General features: G+C 42.3%; 1 protein-coding gene across 4 annotated transcripts in view; it reads right to left on the bottom strand.

The window, feature by feature from the left end:
• The window catches only part of LOC137371926 (low-density lipoprotein receptor-related protein 1-like), a 1,827,029-nt gene that overhangs the window by 88,439 nt on the left and 1,720,088 nt on the right, over nt 1–18,502 (bottom strand). For all 4 annotated transcript variants that reach the window (XM_068035008.1, XM_068035009.1, XM_068035010.1 and 1 more), the window contains exons 76-78: nt 14,700–14,941; nt 11,115–11,293; nt 8,901–9,007 (exon numbers count right to left, since the gene is read on the bottom strand). In XM_068035008.1, coding sequence (XP_067891109.1) covers nt 8,901–9,007; nt 11,115–11,293; nt 14,700–14,941 — 528 coding nt within the window. The remainder of the gene's footprint in view (nt 1–8,900; nt 9,008–11,114; nt 11,294–14,699; nt 14,942–18,502) is intronic.

The raw sequence follows: 18,502 nt of genomic DNA, 5'->3' as shown, positions 1-18,502 counted from the left end.
GGTTTCCTCCAGGTGCTCTGGTTTCCTCCTATGTGCCAAAGACTTGTGGGTTGATAGGTAAATTCGCCATTGTAAAAAAAATTGCCCCTAGTGTAGGTAGGTGGTAGGAGAATTGAGGGAAGTTGGGGATGTGAGAGGAGAAAAATGGGATTAATGTAGGATTAGTATAAATGGGTGGTTGATGGTCAGTGTGGACTTGTTGGGCCAAAGGGCCTGTTTCGGTGCTCTATGAGAATAAAACTACAGGCCTTTGTGAAGCTTAGCGCTTGGATCATCGTTGTCCTGTTATTCTTCTTTCTCCTACTAACTCAATCACACATGAATACATGCTGGTATGCCAACAGGACACACATTATAATCTACATAAACTATGTTTAAAGGTAATTTGTAGCCAACATTACAGATAAACCTAAAGAAACAAGCAAAGGTCACCACAGCACTCAAGAAGTCAGCTCCTTACAGCAACCCACATCACACATTCCACCAAGCAGCAGCATCTGAGGAAGGCACACTGGACTGAAGTTGGAGGTGGTAGCAGAACAGGAGCAGGTATCTCACGGCTAGAGGGTCATGACCTTACTCAGCTTACAGTGCACAGGGATTCACAGCCCTCACATGATGTTCATTCAAAAGAAGGATGCCAAACATCCTGCAAAGTCCAGCAGTGACTTTGGAGAAGTTCATTACTCACATCTATATAGTTGTGCATGACCACTGAACAGAAATGACGTCTACCATGAAACACATGGCAACTTTGCAGTGGAGCCAGCAATGACAAAGGTGCGAAGCAAGTTGGAGTATCCATCATGAATGCCCAGACTGCTGTTGTGGATGCATTATGGTCACTGTGCTAAAAGGCACATGGAGGTCTGCTCCCATGCATATCAGCTGACATGCTGAAGGGATGTGGTGATCAGCAGCAGGCATATGGTTATGGTTGGAAACTGAGGCTGCTGATGCTTCCCAGGGTGATGTCTCATCTGGCCCATTCAGCTCCAAGCCCGAAATAACAAGTTATATACCAGAAGGTTGACAGGGCCAGTGAGCCACTGCAGTGTTGGACGGCCATCACATTGTTCAGCACAAAGAGATACAAAGCAATCTTACTTCCAAGAGGATCCTAAATGACATGCTTCAACCAGCCACCTTGCCTACTTCTGCCCCTAAAGAAGTCCAAGATTCACATGCACAACACATACAATATACATCCTCACCAAGGGGAATCAACTGGGCAAAAAAAACCACGAACCATATACACTAATCACGTTTAGGGAATTATATTTGATTGCACTTTATTTCTGCTGTGTTCAGAAAGTTTCCTCTGAAGATGTAGAATAAATTAATAGAAGAGCAAAGCATTGCTATCCACTGTAGTTGAGTTAGTACAGTTTGAGAATTTGAACTGAGTTGAAAAACAATTTGGAAATAAAAAGCTAATATCAGTAAAAGTGACCATGAGGCTGTTGGATTGTTATTAAAACCCAACTGATTCACCTGTGGTCTAAGGAAACCTGGTGTCCTCACCTGGACTGGCTTATATATGACTCCAGTCCCACATCAATATGATTAACTGTTAAGCTCTGAAGTGGGCTAGCAAGCAATGCATTTGCATCAAACCACTACCAGTGGTTCAAGGAGGAGGCCCACCGCCACCTTCTCAGGGCAACTAGGGATGAGCAATAAACGCTGACCTTACCTGTGATGTCTACATCCCAAGAATGAATAAAATTAATCCAAGAAGAAAGCCGCCTTTGTCTCCTAGAAATCATTTATGCTGCTCATCTTCTCTTTCAAACAGCTTAAACATAGAGGTTTGCCTTAAGATTAAGGTGTCATGACTGGTGAATGGGCATTGACCGTAACAGCCCTGTTTGCTGATTACTGCCATATGCACATAGATAGGGCAAAACCCTATGCGATTCCCAAAAGCCATAACCTGTGTGCTAGGGTGTAGATGATCATATAGGTACCATTGAAATGTCCTTGACTTTGGAGAATCCTGCAATGTGAAGGATCCTTTCATTTTGCTGTTAAACATCTAGAGAGAAAATAATTCACCCCGCCTCCACCCCCCCCCCCGCCCAAACCTCACCACCGACCCCGGTGAACAATGCATCTGTGCACTGCATGATTTTGGAGATGTCCCCTGTGATATCTTGGAATGAGCTTGAGGCATTAAAAGCACAGAGCTCTGGTGAACTTGGCCACCACTGGCTGTGCTGTCCTTGTGGTAGAGGTTGTCTGCAGCTCAGATAATACATTATATCTGCCTCCCTGCTGAAGTGGAGCCTGTAAAGGTACCTTTGATCAGACATTCTAAGGCAGCTGTGCCTGCATCTGCAGACATGGCTGCATGGATAAAAGTTGAAGGAGACAATCCTCCTCTGATACAATCAAATATGCTTCATATCCCTCCTTCCAGTCTCTTTTTTCTTCTTTAAATAACGCAAGACAGGAATATCTATTGTAATTCCTACTCCCAAAATTTTGAGTGTAGCAAAGAGAAATGAATAAAAGCCTCTTGTTGTGGCCAAGTGGTAAGGGGTGTTGGTGGTCCCTACTGTTCAACTCCCAAATGACAGCTTCAAGTGTTTTTGTTACGAGGGTTTTAACCCCTTTGTGTTTTATTTGTGAAATAAACAGACAGCGACAAGTTTTCTTGTAGATTTAAAACAGAATATTAACTATTTATTGAGCAATATTCATTCCTGAAAAGGACGCAATCACACCTGCCCATGCATTCACTTGTGCGCAAACACACACACACACACACACACAAGATAGAGAGGAAAAGGGATAAGTCATTTGAAATGAGGTAGGTTTTCAGAGTTCACGGTAAACCTGTTGAATCTTCTCGGAGGTCAATTTCTCTTTTAAAGTTGCAGGCCTGAGTTTTGTAGATTTCTCTGGGAGCTGAGTCTTCAATCTAAAGATGAGGGAATCATCTTCCGTTCTCTGCTGCACAAGGTGAAGTGTAGAATTCACAGCAGGGCACCTTATTTGACTTCTGCTGGATTTATTCCAGCTCTCAGCTGGACAGGCTTTTGTGAAGTTTGTCCTGCTTCTCTCTCACTTTCTCTCTCCAGAGAGCTACTTTTTTAAAGTCAAAAATCTCTCACATCTTTCCTTTGTTGGGAGGCATAGAGCCCCCTCCCTGTAGTGACCAGTAATGACCCAGGATGTGGCTACTTCACACCTTCTTTGTTTCAGAAGAGTCCATTCAAATCAAAATGTCTCTTGATGGGTTCAGGATCTGTGTGATTGACAACTCTTGGCTTGAAATTTATACTTTGTCTTTGCCAGACAGTAAGACAATTTGAATATACAGTTTGACCTTTGGTGGCCATTTTGCAGCACATTGTCCACTTTTTAAAGGAAAAGTCTATTTTTATAACTCTTCAATTTGGTTCTGTCTTTTCAATTGCTGCACTTCATGGAGCATTACACTCTACAAATAAACAATCCACAAAAGAATACTAACACCGAGAAATTCTTCTGTCATTAACTCAGAGCAAAATTAGGGAGTCATATCTTTGTTGATTCCTATATCATGAACATTGATTTTTACACTGAAGTTTTGCAAGTTTTGAAACTCTTGCAAGTTTTGTTCAAGAGCAAATTAGGCTGGCCAGAAGATCATTCATGTAAAAAAAAACAAAATCTCTGCTCGATTTCCCAGTCCCTCACTTTGGTACCATCAGCTATGTTGACCAGAAAATCAGTCCGACTGCATTTTACTGCTCTCAATGATAAATAGACTCTTCTCTTCAGTGATTGGGCTGTCTTTCAAAGATCTCTGCCAATTTGTGCACCATTTGGGAAACTGCAATTTGAAGGAAACAAGGGAGATTTTTCTGTCTTGCTATCCTGTGCTAAGTGGGAAATCAGGGACGCTTCCAGTGTCCCTGACAACCACGTGTGCAGGAAGTGTATCCATCAGCAGCTACTGGCTACCTGCATTACGGAGCTGGAGCTGCGGGTGGATTCACTGTGGAGCATCCGCAATGCTGAGGACGTCGTGGATAGCACGTTTAGCGAGGTGGTCACACCGTAGGTAATGGCTGCACAGGCAGAAAAGGGATGGGTGACCACAGGCGGAGTAGTAGGCACAGGCAGGTAGTGCAGGAATCCACTGTGGCCATCCTCCTCTCAAAGAGATATACCGCTTTGAATACTGTTGGGGGGGATGGCCTCTCAGGGGAAAGCAGCAACAGCCAAGTTTGTGGCACCACGGATGGCTCTGCTGCACAGGAGGGGAAGAAGAAGAGTGGCAGGGCAATAGTGATACAGGATTCAATCGTAAGGGGAACAGACAGGCGTTTCTGTGGCCGCAAACGAGACTCCAGGATGGTATGTTGCCTCCTTGGTGCTAGGGTCAAGGATGTCTCGGAGCAGCTGCAGGACATTCTGACAGGGGAGGGTGAACAGCCAGTGGTCGTGGTACATGTCGGTACCAACGACATAGGTAGAAAACTAGATGAGGTCATGCAAGATGGTTTTAAGGAGTTAGGAGCTAAATTAAAAAGCAGGACCTCAAAAGTAGTAATCTCAGGATCATTTCCTGTGCCACGTGTTAGTGAGTGTAGGAACAAGAGAATAGACCAGATGAATGCGTGGCTGGAGAAATGGTGCAGGAGGGAGGGATTTAGATTCCAGGGACCTCGGGACCGGTTCTGGGAAAGGTGGGACCTGTACAAGCGGGACGGGTTACACCCAGGTAGGACCAGAAACGATGCCCTCGCGGGGGCGTTTTCTAGTGCTGTTGGGGAGGATTTAAACTAGAAGGGCAGGGGGATGGGAACCTGAGCAGGGAGACTGAGGAGGAGGAAACAAGGATAGAAACGAAAGACAGGAAACAAAAAGACCAAAGTGGAAGGCATAGAAATCAAGGGCAAGAAATAAATAGGGCTATAGTGCGAAATAATGCTAAGATGACAAAGAATGTTAAAAAGACAAGCCTAAAGGCATTGTGTCTCAATGTGCGGAGTATTCGCAATAAGATAGGCGAATTAACCGGGCAAATGGATGTAAATGGATACAATATAGTTGCAATTACGGAGACATGGCTGCAGGGTGACGAAGGATGGGAACTGAACATCCAGGGTTATTCAATATTTAGGAAGGACAGGCAAAAAGGGAAAGCGTTGTTTGTAAAAGAGGAAATCAATACAATAGTGAGGAAGGATATAACTTCAGAGAATCCTGATATGGAATCTGTATGGGTGGAGCTAAGAAACACCAAGGGGCAGAAAAGATCGGTGGGGGTTTTATATAGACCCCCAAATAGCAGTGGTGATGTAGAGGATGGCATTAAACAAGAAATTAGAGACACAAGCAATAAGGGTGCAACTGTAATTATGGGTGACTTTCATCTACATACAGATTGGGCAAACCAAATTAGCAATAATACTGTAGAGGAGGAATTCCTGGAATGCATACGTGATGGTTTTTTGGACCAATACGTCGGGGAACCAACTAGAGAACAGGCCATCCTAGACTGGGTATTGTGTAATGAGAAAGGATTAGTTAATAATCTTGTTGTGCAGGGTCCCTTGGGGAAGAGCGACCATAACATGATAGAATTCTTCATTAAGATGGAGAGTGAGAGAGTTGATTCCGAGACTAGGGTCTAAATAAAGGTAACTATGAATGTATGAGGCGCGAGTTGGCTATGATAGTTTGGGGAACGTTACTTAAAGGGTTGACAGTGGATAGGCAATGGCTCGCATTTAAAGAGGGCATGGATGAATTACAACAATTGTTCATTCCAGTCTGGCGCAAAAATAAAACAGGAAAGGTGGCTCAACCGTGGCTTACAAAAGAAATTAGGGATAGTATTAGATCCAAGGAAGAGAAATATAAAATGGCCAGTACAAGCAGCAAACCTGAGGATTGGGAGCAATTTAGAACTCAGCACAGGAGGACAAAGAAATTGATGAAGAAGGGGAAAATAGAGTATGAGAGTAAGCTTGCAGAGAACATAAAAACTGACTGTAAAAGCTTCTATAGATATGTGAAGAGAAAAAGATTAGTGAAGACAAATGTGGGTCCCTTACAGTCAGAAACGGGGGAATTTAAAATGGGGAACAAAGAAATGGTAGACCAATTAAATACATACTTTACTTCTGTCATCACAAAGGAGGACACAAATTACCTTCCAGAAATGTTGGGGAACATAGGGTCTAGTGAGAAGGAGGAACTGTATGAAATCAGTATTAGTCGGGAAATGGTGTTAGGGAAATTGATGGGATTGAAGGCCGATAAATCCCCAGGACCGGATAATCTACATCCCAGGGTACTTAAGGAAGTGGCCCTTGAAATAGTAGATGCATTGCTTGTCATTTTTCAAAATTCTATAGACTCTGGAACAAGTTCCAATGGATTGGAGGGTAGCTAATGTAACCTCACTATTTAAAAAAGGAGGCAGAGAGAAAACAGGAAATTATAGACCGGTTAGGCTGACATCAGTAGTGGGGAAAATGCTAGAGTCCATTATAAAAGATGTAGTAGCAGAGCACTTGGAAAACAATGACATAATCGGACAAAGTCAACATGGATTTACGAAAGGGAAATCATGCTTGACAAATCTACTGGAATTTTTTGAGGATGTAACTAGTGGAATAGATAAGGGAGAACAAGTGGATGTGGTGTATTTGGACTTTCAGAAGGCTTTCGATAAGGTCACACTTAAGAGATTAGCGTGCAATATTAAAGCACATGGGATTGGGGGTAAGGTACTGACTTGGATAGAGAACTGGTTGGCAGACAGGAATCAAAGAGTAGGAATAAACGGGTCTTTTTCTGAGTGGCAGGCAGTGACCAATGGGGTACCGCAGGGATCAGTGCTAGGATCTCAGCTATTCACAATATATATTAATGATATAGATGAGGGAATTAAATGTAATATATCCAAGTTTGCAGATGACACAAAGCTGGGTGGGAGTGTGAGCTGTGAGGAGGATGCAGAGAAGCTCCAGTGTGATTTGGATAGGTTGAGTGAGTGGGCAAATACATGGCAGATGCAGCATAATGTGGATAAAAGTGAGGTTATCCACTTTGGTGGCAAAAACAGAAAGTCAGATTATTATTTGAATGGCAATAGATTGGGAAGGGAGGAGGTGCAGCGAGACCTGGGTGTCCTTGTGCATCAGTCGCTGAAAGTAAGCATGCAGGTGCAGCAGGCAGTTAAGAAGGCAAATGGTATGTTGATCTTCATAGCGAGAGGATTTGAGTACAGGAGCAAGGATGTCTTGTTGCAATTATACAAGACCTTGGTGAGCCATATCTGGAGTATTGTGTGCAGTTTTGGTCTCCTTATCTGAGGAAGGATGTTTTTGCTGTGGAGGGAGTGCAGCGAAGGTTCACCAGACTGATTCCTGCAATGGCAGGACTGACGTATGAAGAGAGATTGGGTCGATTAGGCTTGTATTCGCTAGAGTTTAGAAGAATGAGAGGGTGGCACAGTGGTGCAGTGGTTAGCACCGCAGCCTCACAACTCCTGTGACCCAGGTTCAGTTCTGGGTACTGCCTGTGCAGGGTTTGCAAGTTCTCCCTGTGACCGCGTAGGTTTCTGCCGGGTGCTCCGGTTTCCTCCCACAGCCAAAGACTTGCAGGTTGATAGGTAAATTGGCCATTGTAAATTTCCCCTAGTGTAGGTAGGAGAATGGTGGGGATGTAGTGGGCAACATGGGATTAATGTAGGATTAGTATAAATGGGTGGTTGTTGGTCAGCACAGACTTGGGCCAAAGGGCCTGTTTCAGTGCTGTATCTCTAAAATCTCCTAGAAACCTACAAAATTCTAACAAGACTGGACAGACCGGATGCAGGAAGAATGTTCGCAATGGCGGGGGAGTCCAGGACAAGGGGTCACAATCTAAGGATAAGGGGTAAGCCATTTAGCACAGAGGTGAGGAGGGATTTCTTCATCCAGAGAGTGGTGAACCTGTGGAATTCTCTACAACAGAAAGCATTTGAGGCCATATCATTAAATATATTCAAGAAATATAATACTTAGGGCTAAAGGAATCAAGGGATACGGGGAGAAAGCGGGAACAGGGTACTTTGGACGATCAGCCATGATCGTATTGAATGGCGATGCAGGCTCGAAGGGCTGAATGGCTACTCCTGCTCCTATTTTCTATGTTTCTATGTCTATTACCCCACCACGCCTGGTGCCCCCTCCCCCCACCATTTACATCTAAAAATATGATCCACCAACTTACCACTGGTTGACCACCTGTTCTGATCTTTGGGCCAACCTTCATTTAAGCAGCTAGAGCTCCTGCTGAGAATAGATGATGGCCTGGCTTATAAATGTAATTTGGTGTCAAATGTTGCAGTGAAGACCTGAATGCCATTTTTGTGTTCATCTGTGCTGCTACCACCAGTTTCTCAACCCTCTCACAAAGCATGTCAAGTGGTGACCATTTCCAGAAATGTTTGAAGGAATCAGTAGAGTAAGCTGCAAGCAGGTCTTACGCACATTTTCACTGCAGTAACTTATGTGTTTTGATCTGGAAAGACTTCCAATATTTGATCTCATTGCAACTATAGGCACTACAAAAATATTCCATGCTACAATAAACTGCTGCTCCCCTTCATTCTTGATCCTTCCACCCCTTCCTTTCAGGGTCATGCTGCAGACCCATCACAATTCTCCCACACTCCCAGTCAGTGAGCTGCAATTACGAATCCAATTACAATTGGAAGCTCATTCATTCAATGCCAACAAGGCCCTATCACAAATATCTTTCAGGCCTTTTGCTGATTGCACCAGGTGGACAGAGCCCTGTACTCTTCTTGATGTATACCCAATTTGAAAATTGCCCCTATTATGTTTAAAACATTATTGTTTCAGCATTGCAAGATTGGAAATTGAGGTTACAGACATGTGCTCTACCTGTAGGCCACTGCAGTTCCTTATGTATGAGAATTCTTCGGAGAGTCCCATCCATGGCAGATTGCTCTATCTTGGGCTGTTTACCATAGTCTGTCCAATACATCATTCTGTAACCAATACAAGTAAATGTATCAAAACAATGTAGTTAAACTAAACAGAATAAAATTCCTACTTTAGTCAATAGTACCCTTTAAAAGATGAACTTCAAAATTAAACCTTGATAGCAAATTGTGCATTGTTGCTTGTCCTTTACTATTGTTATCAGAATAATATCAGCTATTCGAGCATGGATAGCTGTTTACTGCAGCCACATGGTGTAATTAATTATACCCCCAAACTCTGATATTCCAAGTCATCAATTGAATATTCCATCTGAATACATCTACTTATAGTATATGTGCTACTTTTGATTTTAATTCTGACTAAATAGTGGAAAATCAGTGAAAGTGCTTGAAACTCACAGGATTGTAATTGTAACTACATACTGTTGAGTCTGACATTGGTGGGAGTAGGGGGTGGTGGGGAGGGGTCTAATTTTTGATGGCTCCTTCAGGTGCTAAAGAGTCTCCAAGGTGGTCACAATGGGTCTTGTGCTGGAATACTGGTTCAGCCCGCATTTAAAACAAGACACCCTCTTAATAAAGAAGCTGAAGCTTGTGTGAGGAACAGCTGCCCAGAGAATCGTCAAAGGCATTGATTGCCACTTAAACTGCCCACTAGCACTCAGTAACAATGCTGCACGACATTTTGGTGCCTAGCGCTTGACTTAATGCTCTCTTCTAACAGCAACCAGCTGATCAGGAGTAAACAAGTCATTACATATCACCCTTTACTGTTCACTTGCTGCTGGAGGTTTGAAGAGGACTTCTGTAACACAACAAGAGACTTTCTGGGAACCGAAGAAGGATCACTGACCCGAAACGTTAACTCTGCTTCTCTTTCCACAGATGCTGCCAGACCTGCTGAGTGAATCCAGCATTTCTTGACTTTCTGGGAAACTTGGTCAAGATTTCATCAATACTCTCTATCAACATTTATTTTGGAAATTCTCTGAGGGGACTTCACCTCAAAAGAGTGTTGTGTACTTTACTTTATTGGACATTTTATGAGTCACCAGCAGAAAGGGAGTGCTTGGTCATGAGCATCTTACGAGGAGTCCCCCTTTGTCTAGAGGAGGACATGAGGACAGGCAGAGCAGCACCAGGTAGAGAGAGGGACAGGAGGGTGAAGTGAACTGTTTCCCCACCGTAGGTATAGATCATCCCTCCTCCTCTGGATAATGTCCACCAGGACCATATCCGAGAACTTTTGTGTGCCCTCTCCCTCAGTCCTTAAGCCACCCCGAAACCTGCCACTGTGTATTAGCCAGCATATTCCACACCTTTAGTGCAAGTGGGTGCGTGGAGCCCACTTACACTGTTCCACAAAAATTGCTTCAAATCAGCAAATCAGCTAAACCTGCAGGCACCTATTTTCACACCTCCACTAGGACCAAAATGGTATGCTAAAGCCAGACTTTCAAACAGGCATGTCTTATTAGCAAAGAACCCATTTAGTGCCTGTTTTCACCCTTTCCCCAGAATAACTTCCCCCTCCTCTTGCGCCGGTCCTGAATGGTTTAAAGTTGTTCACAACCTAAGGCATCATATTTAGCTGAATTTATGAAGGATCTTTTTAATGAGACCTACACTGAAACTTCTGCAATTTTTATTGTTTAAAGTAAGAGCTTTACATTTCAAGCAGTTCTTCCTGGTTATATCCAAATGTATTTAAATGAAGTTATGCAATGACATTCATCAGTCTAAACAGAAGTCAATGCCAAAATTTGGTCTGAAAATGAAGATTTTTTGAAGGGAATAAAAATAGTAAATGGTGGAAATAGGCAGCAATTTAATCAGACTTTGAAAGCGATCGGCAAGTTAACATTTCACTTTTGAGATACAACAAATATTTACTTTTCTTTCTCTTTCAGGCACTGCCTGAGCTGCTGCACATTTTCAGCATTTTCTGTTTTATTTCAGATTACCAGTATTTGCCATTATACATTATTTAATATTTCATAATGGGCAAAGTTAGCTCTATTCATAGATCATTCTGAATTTGCTGCATTGGTAGTCAGAGGACATTGGTGGCCATGTTGTGATAAGTGCACATCTCGGTTTTCTGAACATAGATTGAGCAACTCATAATAACACAGAAAATACAGCATCATACCCTCTGCTGGGATCAACAGCAATAGCACAGGGTTTGTCCATCATTCCAGATATAAGTCTTTTGTACTTCTGTCCATTAATCTTAGCCACATAAATTACATTTCGGAAGGAATCGGTCCAATAGATATTTTCAGCAACCCAGTCAACTGCAATGCCCTGTGGTGCTTGGAAGCCAGGAATCTAAAACAGAAATTAAAATGTTATATTTGCTTTTAGAAGTTGCATTTGTCCATTTTTCCACAAGAATTTATTTTAGAGAAAATGTAAGTATCAAATGCTTGAATGCATTACAATAAAGCAATTTTTCCAGGTGGGTTAGATATTGTGTTCCATTATCGCTATCTTTGGTGATTCTAAGCTATCTAGTCTGCAGCTCGAATCTTAAGTAATATCTATTGGAAATAATTTGCATTTATATAGCACCTTTCAGAACTTCAGGACATTCCAAAGCATTTTACAGCCAATTTACACAAAGGTCCCACAAACAGCAATGAGATAATCTGTTTTTGTAATAATGTTAGTTGAGGGATAAATATTGACCTAGAGACCATGATGATTTCTATGCTTTTCTTTGAACAGTGCCATGGGATCTATGTTACTTGACTTAATGTTTAATCCAAAAGACAGCGCCTCTCTGTCAATACTGCACTGAAGTGTCAGCTTATGTGCTAAAGGCTGGAATTTTACACCCCCAACAGGAGCGGGCTGGTGGAGGGGAGGGAGGGGCGTAAAATTGAGTGGGAAGCAGGGAATGTCCATTCCTAACATCTTCCTGCCCCCGCTAAAATTTTACCAGGGACGGCAGCGGCGAGTAACTGCCTGCCAGCCCAGGCCAATCAAGGCCCTTAAGTGGCCAATTAACTGCCACATAAGGGCCGCCTCCCGCCGCAGCTAGTATTTGACCAATGGCGGGTGGGTGGCTCAGGCCCTCTGAAAGTCGCCAGGAAAAACTGGCAACCTTCTTGCAGGCTGGGGGTGTGGGGCCCTCCTGATTGGGCACCCTGTGCCACATAGAGGGCCTCCTTCCCCAAAGCCCCAACTGCCCCCATTGAAATCAAGTCCCCACCTCCCAACTGACTCCGCCTTGCCTCACCGGGGCCTGGCCAATTGTTCCTGGCAAGGCCCCAATACTTACCTTTGTTCTGGGGCCAACATCCACAATCTTGCCATTGGCTGGGTGCAGTCCCAGCAGTGGCCACCGCTCCTGGTAGCGCTGCTGGGACTAAGAGCTGCTGGCCCGTAAGGGGAGAGTCAAATCCTGGCATGGCTTCTAACTCAGAGGTTAGAATGCTACCACTAAGCTAAGGTTGATAACTGTTCTGTTGTTATCTATCCTAACCCATATGGAAACTCAGATTTTTTTAATGGAATCAATGAATCCACATGAACAGGTCAAGAAGAACTACCCTAGTTATATTCTTGGCTCTCTGCAGGGTGATTCTATGGCTGTTATATTTTTCTATGAATGCTGTGTGTACATGCATGACAGATGCTGCATGCCTATGTCTGTAGCACACAATGGTTACACAGAGGGCTGGAATGAGTCAATTATTAACCATTTAGTTTAGTTTAGAGATACAGCACTGAAACAGGCCCTTCGGCCCACCGAGTCTGTGCCGACCATCAACCACCCATTTATACTAATCCTACATTAATCCCATATTCCTACCACATCCCCACCTGTCCCTATATATTTCCCTACCACCTACCTATACTAGGGGCAATTTATAATGGCCAATTAACCTATCAACCTGCAAGTCTTTGGCATGTGGGAGGAAACCGGAGCACCCGGAGGAAACCCACGCAGACACAGGGAGAACTTGCAAACTCCGCACAGGCAGTACCCAGAATTGAACCCGGGTCCCTGGAGCTGTGAGGCTGCGGTGCTAACCACTGCGCCACTGTGCCGCCCCACTGTCTCCAAAATTTATTTTTATACAAAATCCTCTTCACATGGGATTAAAACAAAATGAGGATTAGTTGGTAATATAAAATTCATCTCATCTACATTGCCAATCAGATTTTTAGCAGATGTTTGGTTTGATTTGAAATACTTGCAAGTTTAAACTGGACCAAAGTTTAAACTGGATCCTAGCTTTTCTATCTGGCTGCAAGGTCTGAAAAAGGTTGTATCACTGGAGAAAATAATGTACAGTATTTATTCAAAGATACTGAATATGGCAAATCTTTGGCAGAATTTGAAAGTATGCGCTCTGTATTTAAACACGATTCTGATTCTATGACATTTGAAAAGTTAACTTGTGAGGAGGCATCTATTTGACATACATTACAAAATTAACTTGCCAGTAAAATGACAAGCTGTAGAAAAGAAACCTCAGATCTTGCACAAGTTAAAGATCAAGAAACAAATCAAGTTTAGCTCATTCCCAGCATATTGACCACACATCACATTGAAAACATATATTTTCCAACCCTATATTGTAATAAAGCATGAAAATGCTAACTTCATTACTTGCATAAAAGGTTTAGACAAAATTGTTACACAACAGCCAGCAAGATTTATCTGTATTGCTCAACATCAGGTCAATATAGGTGATCCTCTTCCCTTATTTATGGCTCATTTGATACACCATGACTGCTGGCACAATTTGGATTGTTTATCTCTCCACCTATTGTGAAAGCCCTACAAAACATGCTTTTTGACTGACTTCCAGAGTTAGATTTTTTGGGGGGAGTGGTGGATACAATCTTTTTCGTGACAAGTTCAAGATCCCAGACAAGCTGCTGTGAGAAGCAAGATACTTCTCCACTGACAGGTAAAGAAAACCACACTGTACCAAAGGGTGGATGTTGCAACAATAGCAGAGAGCTCTTAGTTAAGGAAAACTTACCTCATGGGAAAGGGGGGAAAACTAGTTGGACTTACATGAGGAACAAAAAATTATATGTAAGTGAGACTTTGATATTCAGTTTCATCCAAAGCACCAAGCAAAATGAGTGACTCCAGAAGACATTCCCATTCCATTTCCTTCAGTGGGAAAAATGATAAAAGTGGATTTTTGCTACGACAGGATCAATAATCTGCTGCTGCATATTTTAATATAATTTGGTGGCAGAACATAATGATTTTGTAACCAAAAGCATGGTCATAGGAAAGCTATCAGGCAACAACCACAGACTGACTAAAAATGTTCAAAAACACCATTTGGGATCATTTCTGCAGTCTTATGCTGAGTACAGATGGTATTATGGGTGATCAAAACAACCATAATCTACCACATGGATAATATGCATTAAACCCCTGGTGCTGCATTTGGTGCTGCAGAGATAATAGTATATACAGCCGGAATTTACAGAAATCTGACACAAAATTCACACCATCAGTTAACTCCCAGGATTACATCAGAACGGTGCTCAGTCTCAAAACACAATTAGTAATGAGCAAAGAAAAACAAAAATTGAGACAAAGAGAAATGGTAAACTAAATGTCAAGAAAGATAAGTAAAATAATGGTTGACAAAAAATTGAGGAGAACAGAAATCAATTGTAAATTGTATTATTCATGCACTTGTTAGTAAAATTTCATTCGTCATGATTTAATGCATTAATGCTTTCTTGAAATTACATTCAGATCTGTAGCATCACTTGTCTGCCTTTTCCGTTTGGCTGCGATGTCTAAATAGGAGATTTTGCCTGTGTGCTCGTTGGTCCAGAATATCTTTTCGCCTTTAATATACACATCCATCATACTAATTTTGACAGTCTCGTCTCCTTGAAACACTTGTTCATAGGCTGAGTTGGGGTCAAATGGATATATACTACGAATTTCATTTCTGGTTGCAATGTAGAGCACTTGATGTTCTGAACCTGTGTGAAGATTACAAGGAGAAAAGGTTACATTATCTTGCAGCTACACATTTAACATTTATACTCATTTTACGGATTACTAACATAGATCAATTTTCAGGCAGGTGTGGACCATTGGTCCATCTAATCTATTGTCCAACTTTCCATCAGATTACCTGAATATCCATAATTATTTTGAAAATAATAAATCTGAACCCTATTTGCTGAAGGAAACTTGCCTTGTCCCTTTTTGAACCCTGTTATAGTATGTTGTTCATTCACTCTTTCTAGGTATTGTACATCTTTATGTGTTTATTGCTGTTTTACCAAAAAATAATTGCCTGACTTTTACATTTTTCCCCATCCTTAATTTGAAATCATGACCTCTTGTTCTTGAATTTCATACATGGTAGAAAATCTTATCTGAATACGTGCCCTGCAACCTTCTGGATAATCTTAATAACTTCTATGAAAGCATCACTCAGCCTTCTCTTTAAAACAGAGAAAAGTTCCAGGGTCGATAACTTCCTCATAACTCTGTCCCCTTGGTTCTGAAATTAATGTAGTAGCTCTCTTTTGCAATCCTTCCAATAACTTAATCACATTTTTAAAACAGGAGGAATAAAACAGCATTATTGCCAGATATACTTTGAGAGTGCAGTTTTCTTGATTGTTAAGTAACACCCCTAGCTATACATCCCAAAGTTTTGTTCATTTTTCAAACTGCCTGAGGAGACAGCAATGACAGTAACCTGGCCACTCAAACCCCAAGGTCTTTTTTTCCTGATATGACATTGATGTGACCTTTCTATCTAATAAATAATTCACAATAGCTTCCTAGTGCTAAATTATACAACTTCAAACTCTGTATTCAATTGCATCTGCTATTTCTCTGTCTACAGACTTAGCTTCTTTAGAAGTGTTTGAATTTTTGCATGTTAATAATCACCTTCTGCCACAGCTCCCAGGGTTTGGTGTTATCGGCAAATTTGGCACTTTGGACATGATTCCATCCTCCAAATCATTTATAAAAATGATAAGGAGCAGTGGCCTCAACCCCTGTGCCACACAGGCACCTCTCCATACACCACAACTTACTGATTTTACCTGCCAAATTCTAATTAGTCATATATATTGCAATTAATTCCATTGGCCTGAACCTTATGAAGTAGTCTATTATGTGAAACAGCACGAAATGTGTTTCTGAAGTCCAGACATATACCATTCACTGTATCACCCTGATCCACTAGACCTGTAACCTGCTCAAAGAAATTCAATATATTGGTGAGGCGCAACTGCCACTCCTAAACTGACTCTGGCTATCTAATTAAACTCTGGTGCTCACCCTTATAGTTTAGTTTAGTTTAGAGATACAGCACTGAAACAGGCCCTTCGGCCCACCGAGTCTGTGCCGACCATCAACCACCCATTTATACTCATCCTACACTAATCCCATATTCCTACCACATCCCCACCTGTCCCTATATTTCCCTACCACCTACCTATACTAGGGGCAATTTATAATGGCCAATTTACCTACCAACCTGCAAGTCTTTTGGCTTGTGGGAGGAAACCGGAGCACCCGGAGAAAACCCACGCAGACACAGGGAGAACTTGCAAACTCCACACAGGCAGTACCCAGAATTGAACCCGAATCACTGGAGCTGTGAGGCTGCGGTGCTAACCACTGTGGCACTGTGCCGCCCTAATACTATCCCTCATGGCAGTTTTTACCAATTTCCTTGCAATAGAGCTAAGATAATTATGTCTGTTATTTGGCATTTCTTCCTTAATTTTCCTTTTAAAAAAGATGTCACATTTACTGCTTTCCATTCCACAGGATGTGACCCCAACTTAGTGAACTCTGGAACAGTTTGGTGTAGGATATCCCTTTCTCTTGAGGCAATTCCTCAAAATCAGGAGAGGAAAGTTGTCAAAACCTGGGGCTTTATCTACCTTGAGCTTCTACACCCACCACAATATATTCTCCATTGTGATTTCAATCGTTTTTGGTTTACACTCACTGTTAAATTGTATTTTAATTCTTTGGAATATTTTGCCCCAGTTCATTCATGAACTCTTGAAATATTAGTGATTGAGTACTTCAGCAACTTTTCTCTGCTCAATCCTCACTGATATCATTCTTATCCCTCAGTATCCTTTTCCCTGCATCTGATATATTTGCTGTTCTCCAGTTATCTCTGGCAAATTTCTCTCTGTGAGCCCATGATCAGCAGGGCAGGCATCAGGCCTGCCCTGCTCAAGATTTTTCAGCAGCCCCACAGCTGGCAACAAAATGTAAATTACATTTTCTGTGCAGCCAGAAGGATCAGGAGTGTTCCCTCCAGCTCCACAGTCCTGGAGATCAGCTTCTGTTGCCCAATCCAACTGCCCCCTCTCAGAACTTACCTAAGTACTGCTGCTGCCCAAAATTAATTTTTCTCATGTCTTCTCAGGCAGTTCATCTGAAATATATAGATGAGGCCTAATTTCACGCCAGCCTCAGGCCTTTCTGTTTGTGCCCATACTAATATCTATCCCAGTGTCTCTATCAATAACTTTCCCTTTCTCAGTTTGTCTTTACAGATCTCTATCCTGATCCTTCCCTGAACAATTTAAAATGTTGTCTGCTTTCTCCTCGTACTTCAATAACTTTAGTTATCCACACAGGCTTTATTCTTTTGTTTTTATTGAATTATGGGCTCATTTCTCAAAGGGGCCCTTTAACATGTGTTAAGCTTCTAATTTACATATTCATGGGTCCCAGTTACTCCGCTCGCGAAGCCTAAAAGATGGGATCCATGAATTTGGCAGTGGAACCAATGTCTGCGCAAAATGGGCACAGGCCATCACACTGCTAAATTCGACTTATTTCAGGAATAACTTGTTTTTCCAGTCCAAGGAACCCTTTAAAATGTTCTTATTTTCTTACACATGCACTTCGCTAAATATTCCCTCCTATTTTAATGCTTTTTTTTTCATTCATTCGTGGGATGTGGACATCGCTGGTTAGGACAGCATTTATTGCCCATCCCTGAACATGTCCATGAGGGGTAGTTACACCCACAGTGCTGTTAGGAAGGGAGTTCCAGGATTTTGACCCAGTGACAGTGAAGTAACTGCGATATAGTTCCAAGTCAGGATTGTGTGTGGCTTGGAGGAGAACTAGCAGGTGGTGGTGTTCCCATGCAACTGCTGCCCTTGTCCTTCTGTGTGGTAAAGGTCATGTGTTTGGAAGTTGCTGTCTAAGGAAGCTTGGTGCGTTGCTGCAGTGAATGTTGGAGATGGTACACAGTGCTGCCATTGTGCGTTGGTAGTGGAGGGAGTGGATGTTTGTGGATAGTGTGCCAATCAGGCATGCTGCTTTGTTCTGGATGGTGTCAAGCTTCTTGAGTGTTATTGGAGCCGCACCCATCTAGGCAAGTGGAGAGTATTCCATCACATTACTGATTTGTGCCTTGTAGAAGGTGGATAGGCTTTGGGGAGTCAGGAGGTGAGTTACTCGCCACAGAATTCCTAGCCTCTGACGCGCTCTTGTAGCCACGGTATTTATAATGGCTACTCTAGTTCAGTTTCTGGTCA

Source organism: Heterodontus francisci, chromosome 7, assembly GCF_036365525.1.
Source record: "Heterodontus francisci isolate sHetFra1 chromosome 7, sHetFra1.hap1, whole genome shotgun sequence".
Lineage (NCBI taxonomy): Eukaryota > Metazoa > Chordata > Chondrichthyes > Heterodontiformes > Heterodontidae > Heterodontus > Heterodontus francisci.
Note: the sequence above shows the minus strand (reverse complement) of the source record. Positions and strands in the feature narration are given on the sequence as shown.